Source organism: Pelmatolapia mariae, linkage group LG13, assembly GCF_036321145.2.
Source record: "Pelmatolapia mariae isolate MD_Pm_ZW linkage group LG13, Pm_UMD_F_2, whole genome shotgun sequence".
Lineage (NCBI taxonomy): Eukaryota > Metazoa > Chordata > Actinopteri > Cichliformes > Cichlidae > Pelmatolapia > Pelmatolapia mariae.
The window spans coordinates 7394443-7415829 of record NC_086238.1 but is presented as its reverse complement, the minus strand read 5'-3'; the positions used below and the strand labels follow the sequence as shown (position 1 = coordinate 7415829).

Below are 21387 nucleotides of genomic sequence, written 5' to 3'. Positions count from 1 at the left end.
CAAAGCATCTTAACATTGTCTGTTTTTAGACACATCTTCATGCTGAAAAATACACTGTTTCCTGAGTTGTCTCAATATGCTGTGAAACATTAAAACTGTTTCCTCAGTAACAGTAATAAATCCCTACACTGACTGCTATATATTATTCATTGTAATTCTATTCAGTGGATGTGTTTCCATTAAAGGCTTAAGGATTGTCATGGTATAAATGGAAGTTGATTCCAGATTTGGGAAGTGAATGATGTGGAAGTTTTCTTCCTGTTCCTCTAGCGCTATTGTGCCTTGCCCCATCCTGCTTTGTGCACGAAAACGTCAGCTGAACCTTCACGCACGTCCACAGGCAGGATTGGTGATTTCTGGGCATGACCTCATATCTTTTTGTGTTTCAGAGATATCCTGCATCACTGCAGCTGCTGGTGCCTGCAGAAGGTGAACAGCTGATCCTGTTGCTGGAGAAAAATGAGTGAGTTTTTTCTTACGATTCATTTTAATACTCACCGTGTGCGTTGGGTTAGAAGAAACTGCACGTTTAGTATGTAATCACACACAGAGTCAATAGATAAACCATGCTCCTGACTATTGCTTCCTCGAGTTACATATGCAAGAGGACAAGACATTGTGTGGGTCTAGGATACGGTATAGTGTATTCAAGGAGGGAGAAAATAATATGTCCCCTTGTGATTGGATTCTTTTATGGTTCAGTCTCTCTGAAGGGCTAAGAGATGAAAGCTGATAAAGAATAAGGCAGAACAGAGCTCAGAGGACATGCTCGTCCTCCCCTTCTTTGCTTTTCAGCATCTCTCATCACTTCTCTCCCTTCCATACTGTGGAAAATAACGCTGTGAACTCTGAAACGAGGGGTGAGGATCATGTAGAGTTCATAAATATGTAAATACAGCCACACAAAGTCACGCACAAACTGAAATACACTGAGAAGAAATATATAGAGAGAGGCAAGAAGGATAGCTGTAAAGCCAAAAGAAAAACCAGGTTACATGTCCGGGGGAAATTTAGAATCTTACAAGAATGATGGCATTACCGATTCAGGTCTTGTGTCTGTCAATATTTGTTATTCAGACGGAGTGGAGACATAATATTTTACTCTGCTGCTTTGGGATACGGATATTGACATTGAATTGATGGACTTTGTTCAGAACTGGTGAGGCCCCTTGTCACTGCTAACTCTCAGAACAAACTCAAATTGGACTTTTGAGATTCAAAATGCAGAGCTGTGTGCGAGACAGAAAATGAAAAACAATAACTGTTGTCGAAATTTAGAAATCAAATATTGATTCACATCTTTATTCTCCATTTTAAGGAGCGATTTCAGCAAGTGGTCTATTATGTGAGCAGATGAACAAATGAGTTAGCGTACACCCCCTAGGTACTCTGCCACTCCACGCTTCGATAATTCAAAGCACTTGCAAAACAAACTAGAAATCAGCTCATGCTCCTCTCCAGAAACTAAACCCTCCTTAGAAAAACACTGTCCGAACTAACCCTTCCGTTCCTTGCTCACCATGTGACCTCCTGTAAACCTCAGCATCAGCTGTGAGTCATCCGTCACCGGCTGTCACCAGCCTGGAAGCAAGCTGCCTTTCCCATCCGGCGTGTCAGGCCAGATGTGTCCTCTGATATCGCTTCAGCAGTTCAGCCAGCTCAGAACAGGTGGTCTCTGACCTCTACGTGTGCCTGTTATGTCGAGGGCGCATCCGTTGAGTCTGGGGCAGGAGGAAAGATGAGGGCGCTTAGGACAAAAAGTATGTTTGGAGTTTAGTGAAGTCCTTGAGGTTTTTTAGCAATATTTAAGATTCAGACACATCGTCTCTGCTTCCAGCGTTTGGTGGAGGCAGACACAACATGCGCTTCTGAGGTGCTGTGCAAATTAACATTTTTTTTTTTTTTTACCCAAATCTGCATAGTGCCTGTCAGTACATATTTCTTCACCGGATAGTCATCATAGGCCATAGGATTAGAAATAGGATTGAACTTTGCAGATATTTATTCTGTGATTGTCTCTGATAGGGGGCATCAGGATATGACTGTTTAAAGGTATAGCTCATTTTCAGAAACAGCAGTCAGTGTCTGTCCCAAGCAATGTTTAGACCCTCAGGGCCTTTTCATTTCTATCCAAATCATAATGATTTTTAACAAAAAACTCCAGGAAATATCCTTGGGCTCATGTCTAGTGCATCTGAAATTTAGTCTTTTGTATAATTTTTCAAAATCACGCTTAAGGTTTGAAGATTATAATCAAAGTAAAGGCGGTTCGTCTAGCAAGCCTTCACACAACTGAATTTAATTAGAGGGAAAATGTAGTAAAAACGTTAAATGGAGTGAAATTTCCAGAATGAAGCAAATAAGAACAAGAACAATTTAGTGTTGGTATTCAGGAATCGGATACATCTGAATGTGGAGAGCCCTAGATCTCAGTAGTGTTTCCTCTTTTTGCTGAGTTATTGCATGTTTTTGGTGAAAGCTCATTTTTAAATTTTATTTAATTTTTTATTTTTTTGCTTCAGTGTGCTGAGCCCGTGCAGTTTGCTCATTTGGCACTGCTGCAGAGCACACCTGTTCCATGGCAAGTGTGAAATGATCTCAGTCCTTACCAATATAAACAAGCTACCAGATCCAATTAATAAACTGCTGTTTGTTAGCTGCTTGGCGCTGTCCCAGGCAAACTTGGCTATAGCAGGACAAGTACAAATCTACTGAGGAAGAAATCAGAGGAGATCTTCTGTTTGCCTGTGTGTATTTCTTAGGCGGCATGCACAATGCCTGTATGCAGAGTCAAAGTCCCTTTATATTGTACAACTTGTAAATGAAGTGTTACTGCACGAACACCTGAGCTTCAGCTGAATTTGTTTTCCCCTGATGTTAGAGGCTATCTCTTTTGTGTTCTTGCCAGCCACGGGGACCAAACTGTAAGCAGCATAGATTTTACAGCCTTTTGTCAGACCATCATCATAGCTTTCGAAAGAAGAGCCCTGCAAAGCTTATTTTCAGAATATTCCTCTTTGTGAATATTGGCTCCAAAAAAAGTGTCACTTCTGTGGAAATCTTAGTACTTTTGCACTGTACACTGTATTTTGGCTTTTATTACTTTTGTACCCATGCAACATATATATCAGAGATTTAGTTCAGCCTCCCTTGAATGCCATACCATATCATTTTTCTTTTCCATCACAGTTCATTCAAAGTTGGCAGTAAAACAGAGACAGAGGAGACATTATATCCCCATTTTCATAAAAGCAACATGAATGTCATCATATATGATATTTAAGGCTTGACCTGTTGTACAGAGCAAACTGTGCTAGACAGACATGCACACCTTTGCCAGCAGTGGCTGCTTTGAAGTATAGCATTGATCAATAGCACTGTTGCCCGGCTTTAAATGATTAATGGTGGTCATATGGGACATTACACATTAGTCTTGATTAAAGACTTCAATAGCACTGTCTGGGGGACAAAGATACTTCTGTGTGTGTGTGTGTGTGTGTGTGTGTGTGTGTGTGTGTGTGTGTGCGTGCGTGCGTGCGTGCGTGCGTGTGTGTGTGTGTGTGTGTGTGTGTATGTTGTAGTTTAGGTATTACTCATGCTTTGGTGACTGAGGCATTACGGGGATGTGGGTTAGAAGGTAGAGAGGATCATCTGACAATCGGAAGGTTACTGCTTCTGTTCCTGGTTCCTCCAGTCCACACGTGTTCATAAAGCCATAAGATACAGTGCTGTATGAATATTAAAGCTAATTATAGCTTTATATGTGAAATACACTTTATAACCAGCACTCTATTTACCATTTTATGGAGACAAATGTTGCTGCATTGTAAATAATTATAATGCATGGATGAAATTTGAGGTTAAATTATGTTAACCAAGTAGTATTTATGATTTTTGATTAAAGATAAAGTACGTTCCCATTAAATGAATGCAAATCAGTGAAATGAAGTCATAAAGTCACTGAAGTCATGGATACATAACTGAAAGACTAGTTGGTGTTGGGACTGTTGCAGTATATGTTCACTATATATGCAGAAAACTAAGAGTCAGATTCATGTATTACTGTGTATTTTGTGTTGTCTTTTTGGAAAATGAGTTAAACTTAAAATACAGCGATTACCACATTTACCAGACCACCACAAGGGGAAACGTTTATGTCACAGCTGCCCTAATTTTTCTCTAAAAAGAAAAAAACCTATTGAGGATTTCGTTACTGGATCATTCCGTCTTCTGAACAAGTAAATGTATGAATATTAAAATGCCAAATAATCTAAACTGTTGACCTGCAACAGAGTTGTTGAGAAAACAAGTACTCAATGAAATTCAAATATTTCCTATTTTGAAAGGTTTCCGATGCTGTTGAATGGAGTTTACTCAGAAGAGATTTTTTCTTGAACACTTGGGCCCTTTTCTTAAGGAGTAAACACATAACACAATTTTCAAGCTGCATTCCTAAAACCGCTTAGACCAAACAGTGAATCACTCATAACGACTCTTTTTTTCAGAAAAATAAAAGAAGCAGACGGGGGGAAAAAAGTCTACTGAACATTCATGGCGCACTTCACTGGAAAAAATAGAAAATATGGCATTCAGGACATGGTACCATTATGTGGCTATTTACAAAAAGGGAACAGTGACAAAGAGGACGCACGCAGGCACTCACGCACACATTTATATTGGCAACATGATGTACTGAAGCGTCAGTAAAAACCTGATGATCCACAAACTAAATGGCCTGTTCTCTTCTCTTGATCTCCTGTTCGTAGTGGCCACGGAGAATCAGCTGTGATTGGGTTGCACTCTTTGCCCTGCCTCCTTCATTGTCATTCCATGAGCGAGGTGTATCGCAGTTCCTCAAATTTTATCTAAAATTGCTGCTCTTGTTCTTACTCTTCATCATCCATCACCTCTTGCACACTGGTTGCTTCTATCATCACTGGGGTCAGTCTTCAAATCACTGAGCTGTTTGTGGACTCTGAACTGGGTTCGTGACATCATTTGCAACAATTGTGGATAATTTTGAGCTATTGTGTGGAAGCTATGTGCTGTATGTTTAAATTCTTCTGCATGTGGTTAACATTATGTATCACAAGTTCATAATCTGTTTTAGTGAGTGTGTTTTTAGAGTTTTGCATGAAGATTTGATCAAATCTGTAAGTTTTGTGTGACATTTTGCAAAAAGTGATTTAATACATTTGTTTAGAGAATGGAGTTCTCTTTTTTTTTACAATTTAAAGAGTGAATACATACGCTATGCATGCTTATTGTGCTTCACTATGATTTTTAATAAAATACATCTTTTCAGCTTTTCTTCTTGAAACACAATGAGCTTGATGTGTCCATATTCTAACTAGCTCACTACACAAGACCATGCATTTCCCATTGAGAACATTTCCTTTCATTCTTCTCTGGCAGGAAAGAAAAGAGGAAAGAGGCCTTTTGAAACACATGGTCACATCTAAACAACATCATTATGCTTTTGACAAAAAATCCCCATAGCAACATCCTCAGTGTGTTTTCCAGGGGAAAGAAGATGCACTCTATTTCAATAACACAGCTGACAATGCCAAAATCTCTCTCGCCGTGCACCACAGAGAAGATATATTATTACCCAGTCCATTCACTGTGGAGAGTTTTTGGCAAAAAAAGAAAAAAGAGAGTGATCCCAGGTTACTGTCGACTATGAGATAAGTTGAACTTTATGCAGTTCTGTTTTTCACTCAATATTTGTATAAAGAAAACCTGGCTTACCCATGTGTTTGGGTGTGGGCTCTGGTACCTAAGCAGGCCTGTATTAGGGACTGCATGTGTAACTACTCAGTGATAATAAGTAATAATGTGTTTTCAGGCATTCTAAGTAAGCACGGTCAGTAAACGGGTCAGAAACTGGATCCTGGATGCTGAAAACAGCAGCAAACTTTACAAGCATCACTTCCTCTACTGGGTTCTTCCTGCACCAACTCTTCCATCACTCCCACTTCCTCTGCTCCAGTGAGTCTGTTATCGAGTTGTAGCGATGCTTGCTTCCTGTCACATGTCTCTCTGTTTTTCTGGCTATATTCAGGTCCCCCCACTGCCACCAACCCCAAACACCCCCTTCTTATGCTATCTCTTGCTATCCTCTCCTCCCACGCTCCCCACATGCTCGCTTGTGTTTTCACTGGTGGCAGCTAATCTGTCACCACGCAACCTGAGACCCTGTCAAAGCCACCGGTGGGAAACGTTGGACCCCAGGCTGCTGTTTGGTGCCAACGCATGTGTACTTGTACTTTGGTGCCAACTCTCTGTATGACTTTGCCTTTGGATGCCAAGCCATTTTGTTGTGCCTGTCACAATTAATTCAGGCATTATTAGGTTAAACACCTACAGAGGATTTGGGTTAGCGGCTTTCTTTGCTCCATTCAGTTAAATAGTTGTTCTCAGACTTTGTTTTCATAGGGATTAAACACGGTGGAACATTGTATTTTATTTTGTTCAGTGGCATTGGAAGGTTATTTTTGTTGCTTTTTGACAGAGCCAGGATATCTGTTTTCTCTTGTTTCATGCAGGTTAACTGCAGTAACAATGGGTCCCTTTTCCTGCTGCTTGGTCAGCCAGAAAAACAAAATACTTTGGCAGTCGGGTCTATACATAGACGAGTATCCCGAAACACACATCCAGTTTGTTTGAGTATTGATCTGATTGTGAATTCTACCTCTCTGACATTGCATTTGTAGTTTTTGTTAAGCTTGGAGCGCATAGTAATCACATTTTGCCTCCTGCCATCTTTAATTAGTTAGCTGAACAGTTTGCGGATAATGCAGATCGTCCTTGGGGACAGTTGCCCAAATCTTGAATGACACTATGAAAAGGAGAGAGAGGGAGGGTAGTTTTAGGTGTTGCTTTTTTTTCTTCTTTTTTCTTCTTCTTCTTTTTTTTTTTTTCTTTTTTTGAACACTGGGTCAAAGCCAAGCTCGCTCAAAGACTCTCACATTCGACACTTTTTCCCTCTACTTAGAAATACTTAGAAATCTGAGGTTAGTATTGAGCCAAGACATCAAATCATCCAATTTGATGTCATCCAACAATTATCCAATCCAATCAAATACTTAGAAATCTGAGGTTAGTATTGAGCCAAGACATCAAATCATCCAATTTGATGTCATCCAACAATTATCCAATCACATGACAGCGACAGTGCATTTAGGCATGTAGGCATAGACCTGCTAAAGTTCAAACCGAGCATCAGAATGGAAAAAGAAGATGATTTGTGACGTGGTGCTGTGCTGGTCAGGGCGGTCTGAGTATTTCAGAAACTGCTGATGTACTCTGATTTTCCCACACAACCATCTCTAGGTTTACATATAGTGGTCAGGGACGAACTGACAGGAAGGCAGTAGTAACTCATTACAACCAAGGTAAACATAAGAATGTCTCTGAATGCACAAATGAGAAACCTTGAAGCAGAATGTCTACAGCAGCAGCAGACGACAGTGTGTGCAAGAAACTGAGGCTACAGCAGCAGGGGATTGCATCAAGTGCCACTCCTGTCACCTAAGAACAGGAAACTGCAATTGCATTCGCTCACCAAAATGAAAAAATAGAAGATTGGAAAAATGTTGCCTTATCTCACATTTGGTTGGTAGGATCAGAATTTGGCGTAAATAACACAGAAGCATGAATCCATTTTGCCTTGTATCAACAGTTCATGCTAGTGATGGTGGTGTAATGGTGTGGGTAATATTTTCTTGGCACACTTTAAACCCCTCAGTACCAACTGAATTACCACAGCCTACCTGAGTATTTTTGGTGACCATGTTCATTCGTTTAAGAGCACAGTGTACCTGTCTTCTGATAGCTTCTTCCAGAAGGATAGCACACCATGCCACAAAACTCAGATGATCTCAAATTGGTTTCTTCAACATGACAATGCATTCACTGTAGTCAGATGGCCCCCAGAGCCACCAGATCTTAATCCAATAGAACACCTTCAGGATGTGTTGGAACGGGAGAGTCAAATCATGGATGTGCCGCTGACATATCTGTGCTGCGTCGTGTTATTATTTCAAAATGGAACAAAATCTCTGAGGAAGGTTTCCAGTACGTTGTTAAATTTGTGTGATTAATAATTAACTGCGCGTAAAGAAAATCACATAGTTCCCACTGTAGATACATATGTAGCTTTTGCAGCTGGCACTTGTTGAAAAGAGCACTAATCTTACAAATCGACTGCCTAAAACTGTTGCTGGACTGAAACAGATGAAGTCTGGTATGTTGGTGAATAATTTGAAAATGTGTTCCAGATATTGTTGTGATTGGGCTTTCGCTGAAAAAGTTTAATGCACTAATGCAGTATATCAGCACATGGCATCATCTATTTGGTCCTGCTGCAGACCTATTTTTAGGCGTCTGCAGCAGCAGAGAGGATGCTGAGGTTGTTGTCATAGCACTTAACTAATATGGTCGTGTTGGTCTCTCTCTCTCTCTTTGTATTGTAATTTCTCATTCATGTAAGGGGATATAGTGGAACCTTACACATACCATACAGAGAATGGTCACCTGTCAACCGAGCTAGTTAGGAGAGCACTTAGCATCCTGTGAACGTAAGCGATTCACTATTTAGTTTCGGAGCGCTTTGCAGAGAGTAAGAGGCTCCTAATGAGACCAAAGGGGTGATGCATTTGCAGCCTTGTTCGCAAACCTTTTTTGTTTTAAATTACGCTCTGTGATATACTCAGTAGGGCATCAGTGGAATGAACTGTTGCCTCGGTGTCGGTGAGCAGAAAATCTATTATCTGTGCTGGAGTTTTTGATATGTGGAGTGGGGCTACAGATGTTGATGCATAATATCCACATATATCCTGGGCATCATTTATCTGCATCAGCAAGAAATATGTCCTGGAGAGTGTGCTATATGAGCGATTACATTACCTCACTGTACATCAATAGATTGCTCAAGATAATGAAATGCATGTGCGATTTGTACATTATCATGCACATTCATATATTTGTCTACGGCAGGATGCAGCCATTAGTGTACAGTTTGTCATCGGATTTCAGTTTCTAGGCCGGGGAATCAACCTGCAGAGTATATCATAATAACGTTTCACACACAACCTTTCAAAACCCTTAGCCATAAAAGCCTGGTGTAAAGGCTTTAATGAGAAATCTTTTTCAAAGCAGACATTGCTTTGTGCATGATTCACATCCTATGCCATATCTCAGCAAGGAATAGAGAATGGGTCAATTGTAGCAGACCCATGAGAAATAAGGACTGAGACAGAACAGCTCAGCAGCTGTTTTACACTCTCATGGGTGTTTATCTGATATGCTTATTGCCAGCAATAAGACTCAGAACGCCATCAGTCACTGCGGGTAATATAAGATATGGAATATAGAGTTGTTGTTTTTTAATTCCTGATGCTGCTTCAGCACTAGGCGTGCAGCAGTTTAAGCGGGTATTGTCATTAACATTGCAGATCCGTTCAGTTTAATGTCTTCCTTTCTAAAATGTGTATGTACACTAGTGTATACAATAAAAATGTGCAGAATTTAGGCATTTCAAAACTATTGTGTTTTATTTGGTTAAATGTAGATTCTTAGTAATGATTCTTAAAATGTATTTATATCTTATAATAACTAGACTAGAGTCTCATTTTTTATTGGTTAAAACACAAGTTGTTGTTGTTGTTGTTAACAAAAAACAAAAAAAACTACATGCAGGCAAATAATCTGATTCATTTCAATATTCATTTTAAGATGTATTTTTCTTGTAGTAAAATTTTTCAGTTTACTTAAAATCATTTTCTTACAAACATTGTTATTAAAAGTAAGCTTTGCATGTCTGTGTTTGTGTGTGTGTGTGTGTGTGTGTGTGTGTGTGTGTGTGTGTGTGTGTGTGTGTGTGTGTGTGTGTGTGTGTGTGTGTGTGTGTGTGCCGTTTGTTTTCAGAAGCATGTACTGCAGCCTCTCTTCTGAATTGGGAATAGCAGAAATTAATCACTGACACGTCTTAATCGTATTGCAAATAAGAAGCTGAGTTTGTGAGATAAGCACTTTTTATGCGCATGTTTTTACTGTTTAGAGAATTATCCAAAACTGCCATGCTTTTTTTTTTCTTTTTTTTAAGTAAGTGAACACAGAAACACGTATGAGGAGCATACTCGGTCATAATGCTGCAGGTGCCTGTCCATTAGTGTGACTGTGTGCATCTCAGAGTTGTGTCATGTTACAGCAAGCTTAGTTTAAGTTACCAGAGGGCTCCTTAAAAGATGAAGTTGACACATGTAGATTGATAGAAACGAGTCTTTGCTGGCCACTTTGTTAGGTAAAACACTTAGCAACTTAATGCTACTTGTCGTAGTTGTCGGTGTCAGGTGGGCTGGTCTGATTATTTCAGAAACTACTGATGCACTGGGAAAATATCCAGTTAGTAGCAGTTCACTGGGAAAAAAAAATACATTGTTGCAATGCTACAGTAACTCAACTAATTGGTATAACCAACCAACCAAGGTATGCAGAAGAGCATCTTTGAATCCACAACATAAGGAGCCTTGAAGCAGATGGACATTAGTAGCAGTAGACCACAGTGGGTGCAGGAAAGTGAGATTATGCTACATACGAAAGATTGGAAGGATATTGCCTGATCTGATAAGTCTTGATTTCTGCTTTGACATTCGGATGGTAGAATCAGAACTTGGAATAAACAGGATGGAAGCATGGATCCATCCTGCCTGATATCAAGTTTATTGGTATATTACTGCTGCACATGTCTGTCCCTGTATGACCACTGTATGTCCGTGTTCTGATGGTTGCTTCCAGTAGTCAGAAAGCTCAAATCAGCTGTTTTCTTGAACACGTCTCTGAGTTCAGTGTATTGTCGCTGTCCAATAAAGCACCTTTTTGATGTGGTGAAACAGGAAGTTCACATCAATGACGTGCAGCTGAAAAATCTGCAGCAGCTTTGTGATGCTATCAAATCAATACCGGCCAAAATCTCTGAGGAATGTTTCCAGCACCTTATTGAATCTGTGTCACAAAGGATTAGGGCAGGTCTGAAGGCAGAAGAGGGTCTAACCCAGTACTATCACAGTGTACCTAACACAGTGTTCAGTGAGTGGATAGCTTTTAAATTTAGTTTGACTCTTCAAGCTCTTTGGGGAGTTTAATTCTCAAACATTTCATGCTGGTGAGCCTTTTTAAATACTGATCAAATTTAGAAAACTTAATTTAATGAAATAATGAATGGAAGTAAAATATTTATGTTTACAGTTGGGCTGAGTGAATTTTTGTGTAATGCTTAACAGTCTGCCCTGTTTATCTTAGCACTGTGTTCCCAAATCTCTGCAATTAATTTAGCCTCTTTAATGTGACAGTTTCATATAAATACAGAAGATGATGGCCAAAGACTTAATAAACAGTGCTTAATCTTTTAAGCTTATTACTACTTTACATTTATTTTTTAGTGATATAAGATCAGTGATATTTTTTTAATCCTTTTACCGTCCTTGCTTGGGTTTTTTTGTAGCGACAGCTACTTTTATGGCGTCTGTACCCTGTGGTCAGTGAGTGATGAATCGTGGTGCATTAAATATATTTAAAACGCAGGCATGCTCCAGACTGCTCTCACTTTCTGTACTCTAGGTATCAGTGAACCACTGAAACTCAGAAAAGGAGCTGTGATTAAGTTAAAAGCACTTCATTGTTTTACCACCCATAGCCCATACAATAATTGGCGTCTCCTGCTCAATACCCAGCAACCATGACGCCTTATGTTACCCTGCATCAGCGTCAGTGACAGACTGTTCACCCCGATCCTTATGTTAAACTGATACATCCGTGCCAAGTGAAAGTTACCAACTCCACCATGTTTGCAGGGTAATGGGCTGGAGAATGAAAGATTGCATGCTATTATCTTATTGGAGAATCAGTATAGGATCTGTGGAAGTGTAAAGAGTGGGTTTAATGACGTGAGACGTTTTTTAAGAGGAGGGGAAGAATGCCTCATGCAGTCTGGGACTGGAGAGATGATGGTCTGGGACATGTGTAGTCAGTGGACCATGTTATAATAAAGTAGTTGCCTAATGCACCACACGTGCCCCTTGCAGCTTATAGTTTAAAGTTTTCTTCCTCTCAACTTTTAGATTTAAGAAAGGAGGAAAAGTGCCAGATGTGATGGATGAATGTGATTGTGGGAGAGCAGGAGCTGATGATGATATGCACCAGTTATTTCTTCTTCTTCTTTTTTTACGAAAGAAATGGCAGAAGAAGACAGAAATCAAAGGGAGGGGAAAAATGAAAGACATCTTTAATGTCTTTTCTGCTCAGCTCTTAATTGCAAATTTCCCCTGAAGGCAAAAAAAGTATGGCTGAACAATGAGGCTGCCCAGGGGAACCACCATAGATTAATTGGACAGATAGGAACCCTCTGACATTAACATTTATGCATTTGTTTACTCTTTTTCAATGAATAATAATAGGCCACCTCCCTTGAAGATCCCTACTCTCTCATTAGTTCCAGTTTGTAGTTTGTTATGGATGGGAATATTGAAGCAGTAAACGAAGAGGGAAAAAAAACTGTTCAGAATCGTTCATCGCCGTTCTGGGCAGGAATACAAAAAGTATTTCCAGAGAGAGTTCAGAACATTTTATTTTCACAACTTTTAATGGAGATTGCGAGCTTCTGTACATGTATATCCATTATCTATATTATTAGCTTCACTATGCAGAGGGAATATTGAAGAAGGCTTTTTGGTGTTTTGTTAGGACAAATGCTAAAGACACAATTTACAATATGAGATTTTGACAGTGTTTTGCTTAATCAGAAGTCATCGGTTATCAGATATTCAGCCATTTTTTACATTTTTTGATGTTATTTAGGGTTTTTTTCTACTATCCCTCATCTATTTGAATGATAATGTCACGGTGGTGGACGGACTCAGGCGCAGACTGAGGTAGCACGGTTCAACAATACTTTATTAATCACTCCGGTGCGCTATGTACACGTGAAGGGGGGGAAACACCAGGGTCCCGGGGATCAATAGGCTGGGGGAAACACACTTCTTCACACTTGCTCCGCTCCTTGTCCAAACACTCCTCACACGAGCAACCCACTCACACTCACGGGGTCCAGGAGTCAAAACGGGCGGGTCCAGATAAACCTATAAACATAGACGAGGGTAAGTCGGCGGCAAGCACGGGAACAACTGATTCACAATGAAGCCAGGCAATACTGACGAGGGTTACTCAATATTCCAGCGACGAATAGCTCAGAGCCCCAGCCTTAAGAAGAGCCAGAGATCAACTGCAATTCACTCGAGATCAGCTGCAGGTGCGTGGGCCAAGGGCGGGAGCCCAATCAGAGCTCCGCCCAGGCAGACAGGTAGGAGAGAGAGAGAGAGAAAAACAACAAACACTTGTGGCCACACTGGGCTGGCCGGGGAGGCACAGGGACCATGACAGATAATGCTCACATAAAGTTTTGTAAGATATATTTGACACATTTCTGCTTTCACTGTTTTACTCCCTGCTCTCTTTTCTTATAGAAAATGGCACACACTAACTATAGAAAGCTGATGTAAGTACACCAGCTCTTTCCCAACCAACCTACTGGTGTTTTTTGGACATGGAGAAGTCTGTGTCTCTTGAGGTGTCCTTTGGGTGGTGCTTCAGTAGTATGGGTCCATTGTTATGGAGCTCTTCAGTGAAAAATAGCTTGGCATTGTTGGGAATAAGTCAGACCCTTTCCCACTGAGTGTACCCTTCCAGGGTTTCCTTTCTTCACCGATTCTTTTCACATCCTTTATCGACAGAATTTTCTAGGTGCAGCCAAGAGGCGGAGGGTGTCTGTGGTCTTAGCATTTTGTCTTTGCTTTTCCAGATGATGTAGTTTTGTCGACTTCTTTGACAGGTGGTCTCCAGCTTGTATTCTGGGTTCTCAGTTGGAAAAGGGTGGAGATCTCTCTCTGGGTTGGGAATGACTTGCTGCGCTAAGTAGAAGAGTTTGGGTATTTTGGGGTGTGCACTAATGTAGATGCTGTACAAGTCCATCCAGTGGTCAGTCTACATTTCTACACTCAACTATTGCTACAGAGTGTGAGTAGTGACTTAAACTAGGGCAACTGAACTTGCTCAGGAGGGTGTCTGGGATTTCTCTTAGAGATAGAGAGAGAAACAAAGTCATTCAGGAGGAGCTTAGATTAGAGCTGCCATTCCTCAACACTGAAAGGAGCCAATTGGGGGGATATGACTAGCATACGTTCTGGATGAGGTGTTTCAGGCAACTGGGGTATGATCCCAGTATAGACCCATGATACGCTGGAGAGATTATATTGCTCTGCTGGCAAGAGCTGGCTGTGGAGCGGGAGGTCTGAGCATTTGTGCCTAGACTGATACCCCCTGAATCATAGACCTGGATAAGCAGGAAAAATAAAAGCAGAATGAAAAATAGTAGAATGAAAATAACATTATAAAGTTATTACTTTTTTTTCCCTAAATGCACAAAACACTTCAAATCCTCTGGTCACAAGGATGTTAAGATTGGATTTTTAACATGTAATCTCTATATGCTCTTCCACTGAAAGCATATTTTGCTAACATCTTATGATATAAAGTGTTTATGGCTCGCTGCTCATTGGTGGCGCAGATCTTGCCTCCAAGCATTTTGAGTTTGTGCCATCATCATCTCGTGCCCAGAAATAATCTGTACTCCTTTGTTAGGGTTATAAAGAATTCATGAGCTCCTTTAGCCGCACATTTCACAAGCAGTCTAATGTTTAGCTGCGTGAACTCGGAGCATTAATTACAACAAACAGCCTCAGTGGCGCGATATGTAGAGAAGATGCAAACACCAGAGGCTAATTTTGCACAAGATGGACAGGTCGGGCCTGCACTTTAGCAGCAAACCATAGCCAGAGACAAGTTAGAGGACTGCCCTAAAATTGTGCACAGGGCTCGCTCTTGCTGTGCTGTAGATGAGCACGTTTTCCCTCACACTGATTTGAAAATGTATTCCCCTTTAATGGGAGCAGGGAGAGTATGACATCATGCTCTTTGTACAGTTATGAGGAAAAATATGTTTAGTGTGGGAATTATTTTTTGGTATTAAAAATTCCGAACGTGTGGGCCAGCAGCAATGAAACAGTTCATTCTTTAACAGCCCTGCTGTGCCTCACCGCTGTTAGCTCTGGTGCTTGGCGTTATGTTCACAAGCGAGGAAAAATAATAACAGTGATATAGCTTCAGCAGAAATTGCAATGTTTCCCACCCAAACTGAAGTGTGCTTTCATTAGAAATATCAAAAGGTTTGGGGTTTGACACCGTAGCCATTTTAATCCTTGTTTTGCACCTGCAGCCTTTCATTTTTATCCAAATTCTGTTATCATTTCTTAAGACTCTGTAGCATTAAAAAGCAATGCCAAGGAGAAAAAAAAAAGCAATGGGTGGTTAAAAAGAAGAAATATCCGGAAGCATGAAAGATAAGGTTACCTTCATCAGGCTATAAAAGAAAATAAAACCCTTTAGAGTTGAAAAGGACATGCTGGGTTTCAGAGGGAGAAGGCTTATTCAGAATGAAGAAAGTGACTCCATTATCACTGAGTGCTTAAAAACCTCACCTGCTGTACAGTAATACGATCACCTTTCACTCATGCTTTAAAGTGATCAGGAGAGTGGGGCAATCCAGTATGGATATCTGCATGAATTTGTGTGATCAGAGACATTTTTTTTAAAGCGCCTCTCCATTTCCCATCAGTCGCCAACCCCCCAGACTTCTCTTATTCCCCAAGGAAACAGATAAGACAGCTTTACCATTATTTCCTCTTATTCATGTCTGATATTCCTCATTTATGCAGCCTACAATCCTCGTTTTCTTAGGTAACAACTCAAACAGTCATGAAAGAAACTGTATGGCCATTGAAGTGTCATGTTCAGGAAAAAGTTTCTTAGAGTTTATTATGAGATATTTCTGTTTTTTACCTGTGATTTCTGTTATTTTTAGAGCGTGTGAGAGCGAGAGTGACAACCTTTACTAACTGTGCCCCTGCCATGATTCATCACTCTCCTCTGCTTTCAAGCACAGGGAACAATGTTTTTCCCTCTGAGGTTTACTTTACTGATGTGATGACTTCAGTTGCCTTAGGCGCCACTTCGAGCACACAATGCCATGAAGCCTGAGGTGAGGGACACAGACAGACAGACAGGGCTGTCTGAACGAAAGCTGAACCGTCTTGGCGACGGAGAGGGATGAAAGAGTATTCGGATATGAAAAATCAACTTTGCTTGTACGTTGTGGACACGGCCACTCGGAGATTTAATCATTTGTATGTGCAGGGGCACTTTATTTTAGGAAAAAGTGTCATCATGCGGACCTCTGAGGACTCGCTGCAGGATTTTTTTAATAGTCAAGCAGCTGCTCCCTCTGTGACTTCTTCCTAAGCAAAGAGAGATCTTGACTCATTAAGGAGCTATCTTTGCTTTGGTCAGTCAATATTTAAATAGGCCTGCCCCATCAGCCAGCATGTTTGATATTCATCCAGTGCCTGCTGGAGCATATATAATGGAAAATCTTAGTCTGCTCATCCATGAATGTGACTCTTTAGTTTCGCTAATGGTGGTACTGTAAGTGTTACTATGAGACCCAATCCTTTGCCCGGCTGGTAAGAGTCTCAACGTATGCTGGTTGGATCTTTTTAGTTTAATAACTTTAAGAATTATAAGGTAGTTTGTCATGAAAGTCTATATGGATATTGATCCATATAAATGACCTCTTGGCATCAAAATATCCTAACAGCTGCTTGTTGAATTGGCACAAAGTTTGGCACAGGTATTTATTTTTCCCTGGTGATGAATCCTTATAAATGAGATTAGATTGGGGTGACTCAGACTCAGGATTTAGAGTCTTTGTCTGTTTGATTTAGTCATCTGCTAATCGGAAGGTTGGTGGTTCAATCCCTGGCTCTTCCAAGGAAAGGACAAGATACTGAACCCCATCAGGGTGTGAGTGTGTGAATGTTAGGTTAGGAAAAAGCACTTTTATGAATGTGTGTGTGAATGGATGAATGAGGCGTGAAGTAAGAAAGCGCTAGAAATACACTATATAAGTACCAGTTCATTAGATTAGCTGCCATTGTGATCTGCAATTAAAGAAGAAAATATTCGACCTACAGTAGCAGCACCTGTAAAGTTATCACAATAACACTGGAAACACACAAACTAAGATTATTACACAGTTCTAAAATGCTGCACAAATGTTGCCCACACATCAGCTTAGGTCATTTTTATTTCAGTGTGAAATGTCTCAACAGCTATTACATGGCTCACATCAATTTCTGAACAGACAGTCCTCTTCCCCAAAGTTGAATATGTAATAAGTTTGGCATTTTTCTGAATTTTTATCAGCCGCTATCATCAGATGCCATTTTAAATTTCTCCGTACCCCTCAACGTTAATGATATCCTCACCCACCTCAGCTGTGTAGCTGCCTAACATTTTGACCCGACACCTTAAATTTCAGTGAGACAACAAAGATGAAAGTAATGCAGAAATGGACACGATGACTCTTTTATGAAGCCAGTAAAGAAGATTAAAGGAAGGCTTTTCTTTAATTATGTAGTTCAGGGAATTTTTTTGTTTGTTTGCTTCCCTCACTCCTCCCACCCTCACCACTGTCTCTCCCTAGTTTTCTCTGGTTTTGCTGGCTTGTACACTCCGGTGCACTCACAGCTACAGCCACAGCCAAGCCTTAGCTGAAGGCACACTGAGCTGTATGTAAATCAATTTGGAACGCAGCCGTATGTGGAAATAGAATTAGACTTGTCAGCCACACCTCTTTAGTTCCTCTCTCGTCTTCATCTGCCTCTGCTTCTGTAGTAGTCTGCTCTTTTTGGAGTTTAGCATATGCTACCATAAGTAGCAGCTATAGGAAGGCTTAGGGGTTAGGCTTGTGGGGGAGAGGGGATTAAAAGAAATCACTGAAGTTAGCACTCTTCAAAGGAAGTAGAGAGGCTGCAAGAGGAGCCACATTGCTCTCAAATGGTTCCATGCTCAAGGGGATTTGTGTAATGGTGAATTATTACATGAGACACAGTCACATGTATGTAAATGAGTTTCTGCACTTGCACAGAACGTCGTACTGGCTGGATCAAGAGAGAAAGATGTTATTATAAACATCGATCTGTGTAAACAGCGAGTGATGCATTTAGTTTCAGCTTCATCGATCACACTGTTGTAGCGACTCTTTGTCTGTTTGATTCGATTTGTTCTTTTTAAATAAAACTCATCAAAATACTTGCTCAATTCAGAGACAACAACAGTTCTATCTCCTGTAATTTCAGATATGGCAGAAAATAACATCTGCCAGTTTGTTTTATGCCTCTAAAATGAAGAAGGGTCCTCTGTGGTCTGCCGTAATGAGTTTTTATGCTGTCCTTGTCTGTATTGTTCCTGCATTGTGCTAGTCGTATCTCCGCCAGCCTCAGTTGTTGTGTATGATATAGTGTAGCATTCCACTTATGCCAGCAGATGGAATGGAAACACAAATGTACTGTATGTTCATCAGAGACGTCGCGGGACGTCAGATTTCGAAGGCTAGATCGGCTATTTCAGCAACACAATGAGTGTTCTTGCAAACATATGTGGGAGTCTTGATTTAGATTTACTGGAAGGTCCTTTCCAAATAGTGAATCATGCTCCTAATTATATTTAAACATCACACGCATGAGCAGCACTCTAGCCTCAAAAGGCAGCTGTGGAAAGCTATTCATCTGGCTTTTTAGAGACAATCAATAATTCATGCAGTTATTTCAGAAAAGTTAAATTAAATCTAAGGAGGCGCATGTAAGATGGGAGATTATTCTTTAAGACAAATATTATTTTCTGCCTCCCAGGGGTGCTGTTAAACAGCCCGTCATTTATCACAATTAACCTGGGCGGCCATTAGTGAGCTGTTAATTAGATACTACACTGTGTCTAATGAATCGCAACACACAGTTAGGACCACAGAATCTGTGGTTATTGACTTAAACAATTACAGGAATGAAAATGAAAAAGAAAATGTGTTTTTCTTTGTGGAGGTGTAATATAGTGGTGTAGACACAGAGTCATCCCGCAGAGCATAAAACATCCTGCAACTTATTCATCAGTAACAGCTACGGAATAAATTATCAATCCTCACAGTATGCCGTCATTTTTCTCATGTGGAATAAGCACAAGTAAAATATGTATTTACTTTCCACATGATTCAAAAATGTCAACACTTTGTCTTTTGCAGCATAATCATGGAAAACTGATTGACGACGGTGGTGGGCTGTTGGCGCCAATAAAAATTGCTTAATTATATGGAAGTGTACACTTTCTTCCTTAGGTAGCTGTGTTTTAGTTAAAAACATGAACATTCTGCGTACTGGGTCAGATACACGACACAACATTAGAGCGCTGCGACAGTGAGAAACAGAAGCATGAAACAGTCTTCAGCAGTGTAAGATACACAGATACGCACCAACTGAGCTGCAAGATAACCAGTGAGGAAATTCTCTGCAAATGCACAGTAAACATTCATGGCCTCATAAACTCTGTGTACTCTTGCCAACAAGTTGATTACAGGGAGATTCCATCATGTAAATCCTGCAGCTTTTCCGCAGCGTGTGTCTCAGTCCCAGCGGCCACACTGCCCCTAAGCTGGCTTTCCCAACATGTCCCAAAAAAATACAGCACGAGAGCATTTGCTTGGAATTACCGCTCACGTGACACAAATCCCATCTTTACGGCAAACGGAGCCGTTTCAGTGCGCCTTCCTATAATTGTGCTGTGGCTGTTTCCGAGCGCCACTGTTAAACGTTCACTATTAAGATACATATTTTGGGCTTTTCCGAGAAGCATGCAGCATCCTCTGATGTGTCATCAAATTTTTATGAGACGTACCGGGCTCTTCAAAGTGATTACTGGCCGCTCGGCTTATCAGATTTGGTTTAGAGCTTGCTAATGGCGTGATAAGGCACATTAAAGCGATAATAAGTATTTAATGAAGTTTAAATGTGGTCAGGCTCGGGGCACAGAGGATTGATCTTCCTATAAACGGGTGATAAAATAATTAACTGTAAATATCCAGATAAGACATTAAATGGACCTGAAGAATGGAAGAAAAAAAACACACTATTGGCTTATTGCCTCACCATTGCCACTCATCTCATCTAATTCTGGTTTGTGGTACATGCGATTTGCGTGAGATGGCACAGCACTGTGGGGTATGTGTGTGATCTAGTTTTTAAGTCTCCTCTGTTACTTTTTTGCCATACCTTTAGGATAATACACGTCAGACTTGCAAAACGTATTGTTGGTTTTCTGGGTATTTCCACCTCCCTCTCTTCTTCTAATGCACTCTAACACACACACATCCTGAGATCATCCTGCCTGATGTCAATCTGAGTATACAGCTGCAAAAAATGGGTGTTCCTGCTGCTCCTTTGCCAATGCTCAGGGTGGGTCTCTCCATGTCCATCTGCTCATGGCCTGTAGAGGAAAGCACACCCACTCTCTCTCACACACACACACACAAGTGACACACAGTTGAAAAGATATGCACAGACACACACACTCACGCATGCTGAGAAATTACATCAACATTTGGTTCAACTTGTTCATGCTGAATGCCAGGGGATTCAAGGACACTTATGAATCACATAATAAATTTACAGAAAATCAAGTCTCTCCCTGCCTCGGACTGCTAAGTGTTTCATCCACATCATCCCCCAAATCCTTACAAGCAATCTACATATAAAGTCAACTGAGGGTCAAGGCCTCTCGGTAGTCTGAAAACAAAGTCTTCTTTTTTCTAATCGATGAGTAAATAAATGGGTTTTTTATGCTCTTGTTATGTTCTCTTCTTAGGGGTCTTTTTGCCAGCCATTACACCGAGACACATTACCGGGAGGATGGAAGTGCAGTCACCGGTGCTCACAACTTCACGGTAGGGCAGCGTTGGAGTGCTTTTGACATTTATGGTCAAGTTGATGTTCAGCGATGCTGCACAGTCACGTTGTAAAAAGTGACCCTTTAAAAACTCACAAAGACAGATGAGTTTTCTCTTCTTGCAGAGAATCAGCTTTACTCATTTAAAATCAAATCTAGGACAGAAATGAGAGTTTTGTTGTCGTTTTTTTTTTTTTTTATTGCTTCCATGTGGTCGAGTGTGTATTTGAAAGCCTCCCACTGTTGGTGAACACACTCTATCCCGTGGCCTACTTGATGATAAGCTGTGTTTCATGCTGGTAGTTTTTCAGCCAACATTGCCATCAGGATTTTATTATGGAATCCCCTTTTAGCAGATGGTTTATTCTTGACTGCTTGTTTTATGCTGTGTTCATGCTAGCTGTGCGAGGCGAAGTGCTCGCTAGTCTTTGGAAACGGAGAAAG

General features: G+C 40.6%; 1 protein-coding gene across 2 annotated transcripts in view; it reads left to right on the top strand.

Moving 5' to 3' along the window:
- adam12b (ADAM metallopeptidase domain 12b) overlaps nucleotides 1-21387 on the top strand; it is an 87140-nt gene that overhangs the window by 15795 nt on the left and 49958 nt on the right. For both annotated transcript variants that reach the window (XM_063491819.1, XM_063491818.1), the window contains exons 3-4: nucleotides 390-463; nucleotides 20863-20941. In XM_063491819.1, the coding sequence (XP_063347889.1) occupies nucleotides 390-463; nucleotides 20863-20941 (153 nt within the window). The remainder of the gene's footprint in view (nucleotides 1-389; nucleotides 464-20862; nucleotides 20942-21387) is intronic.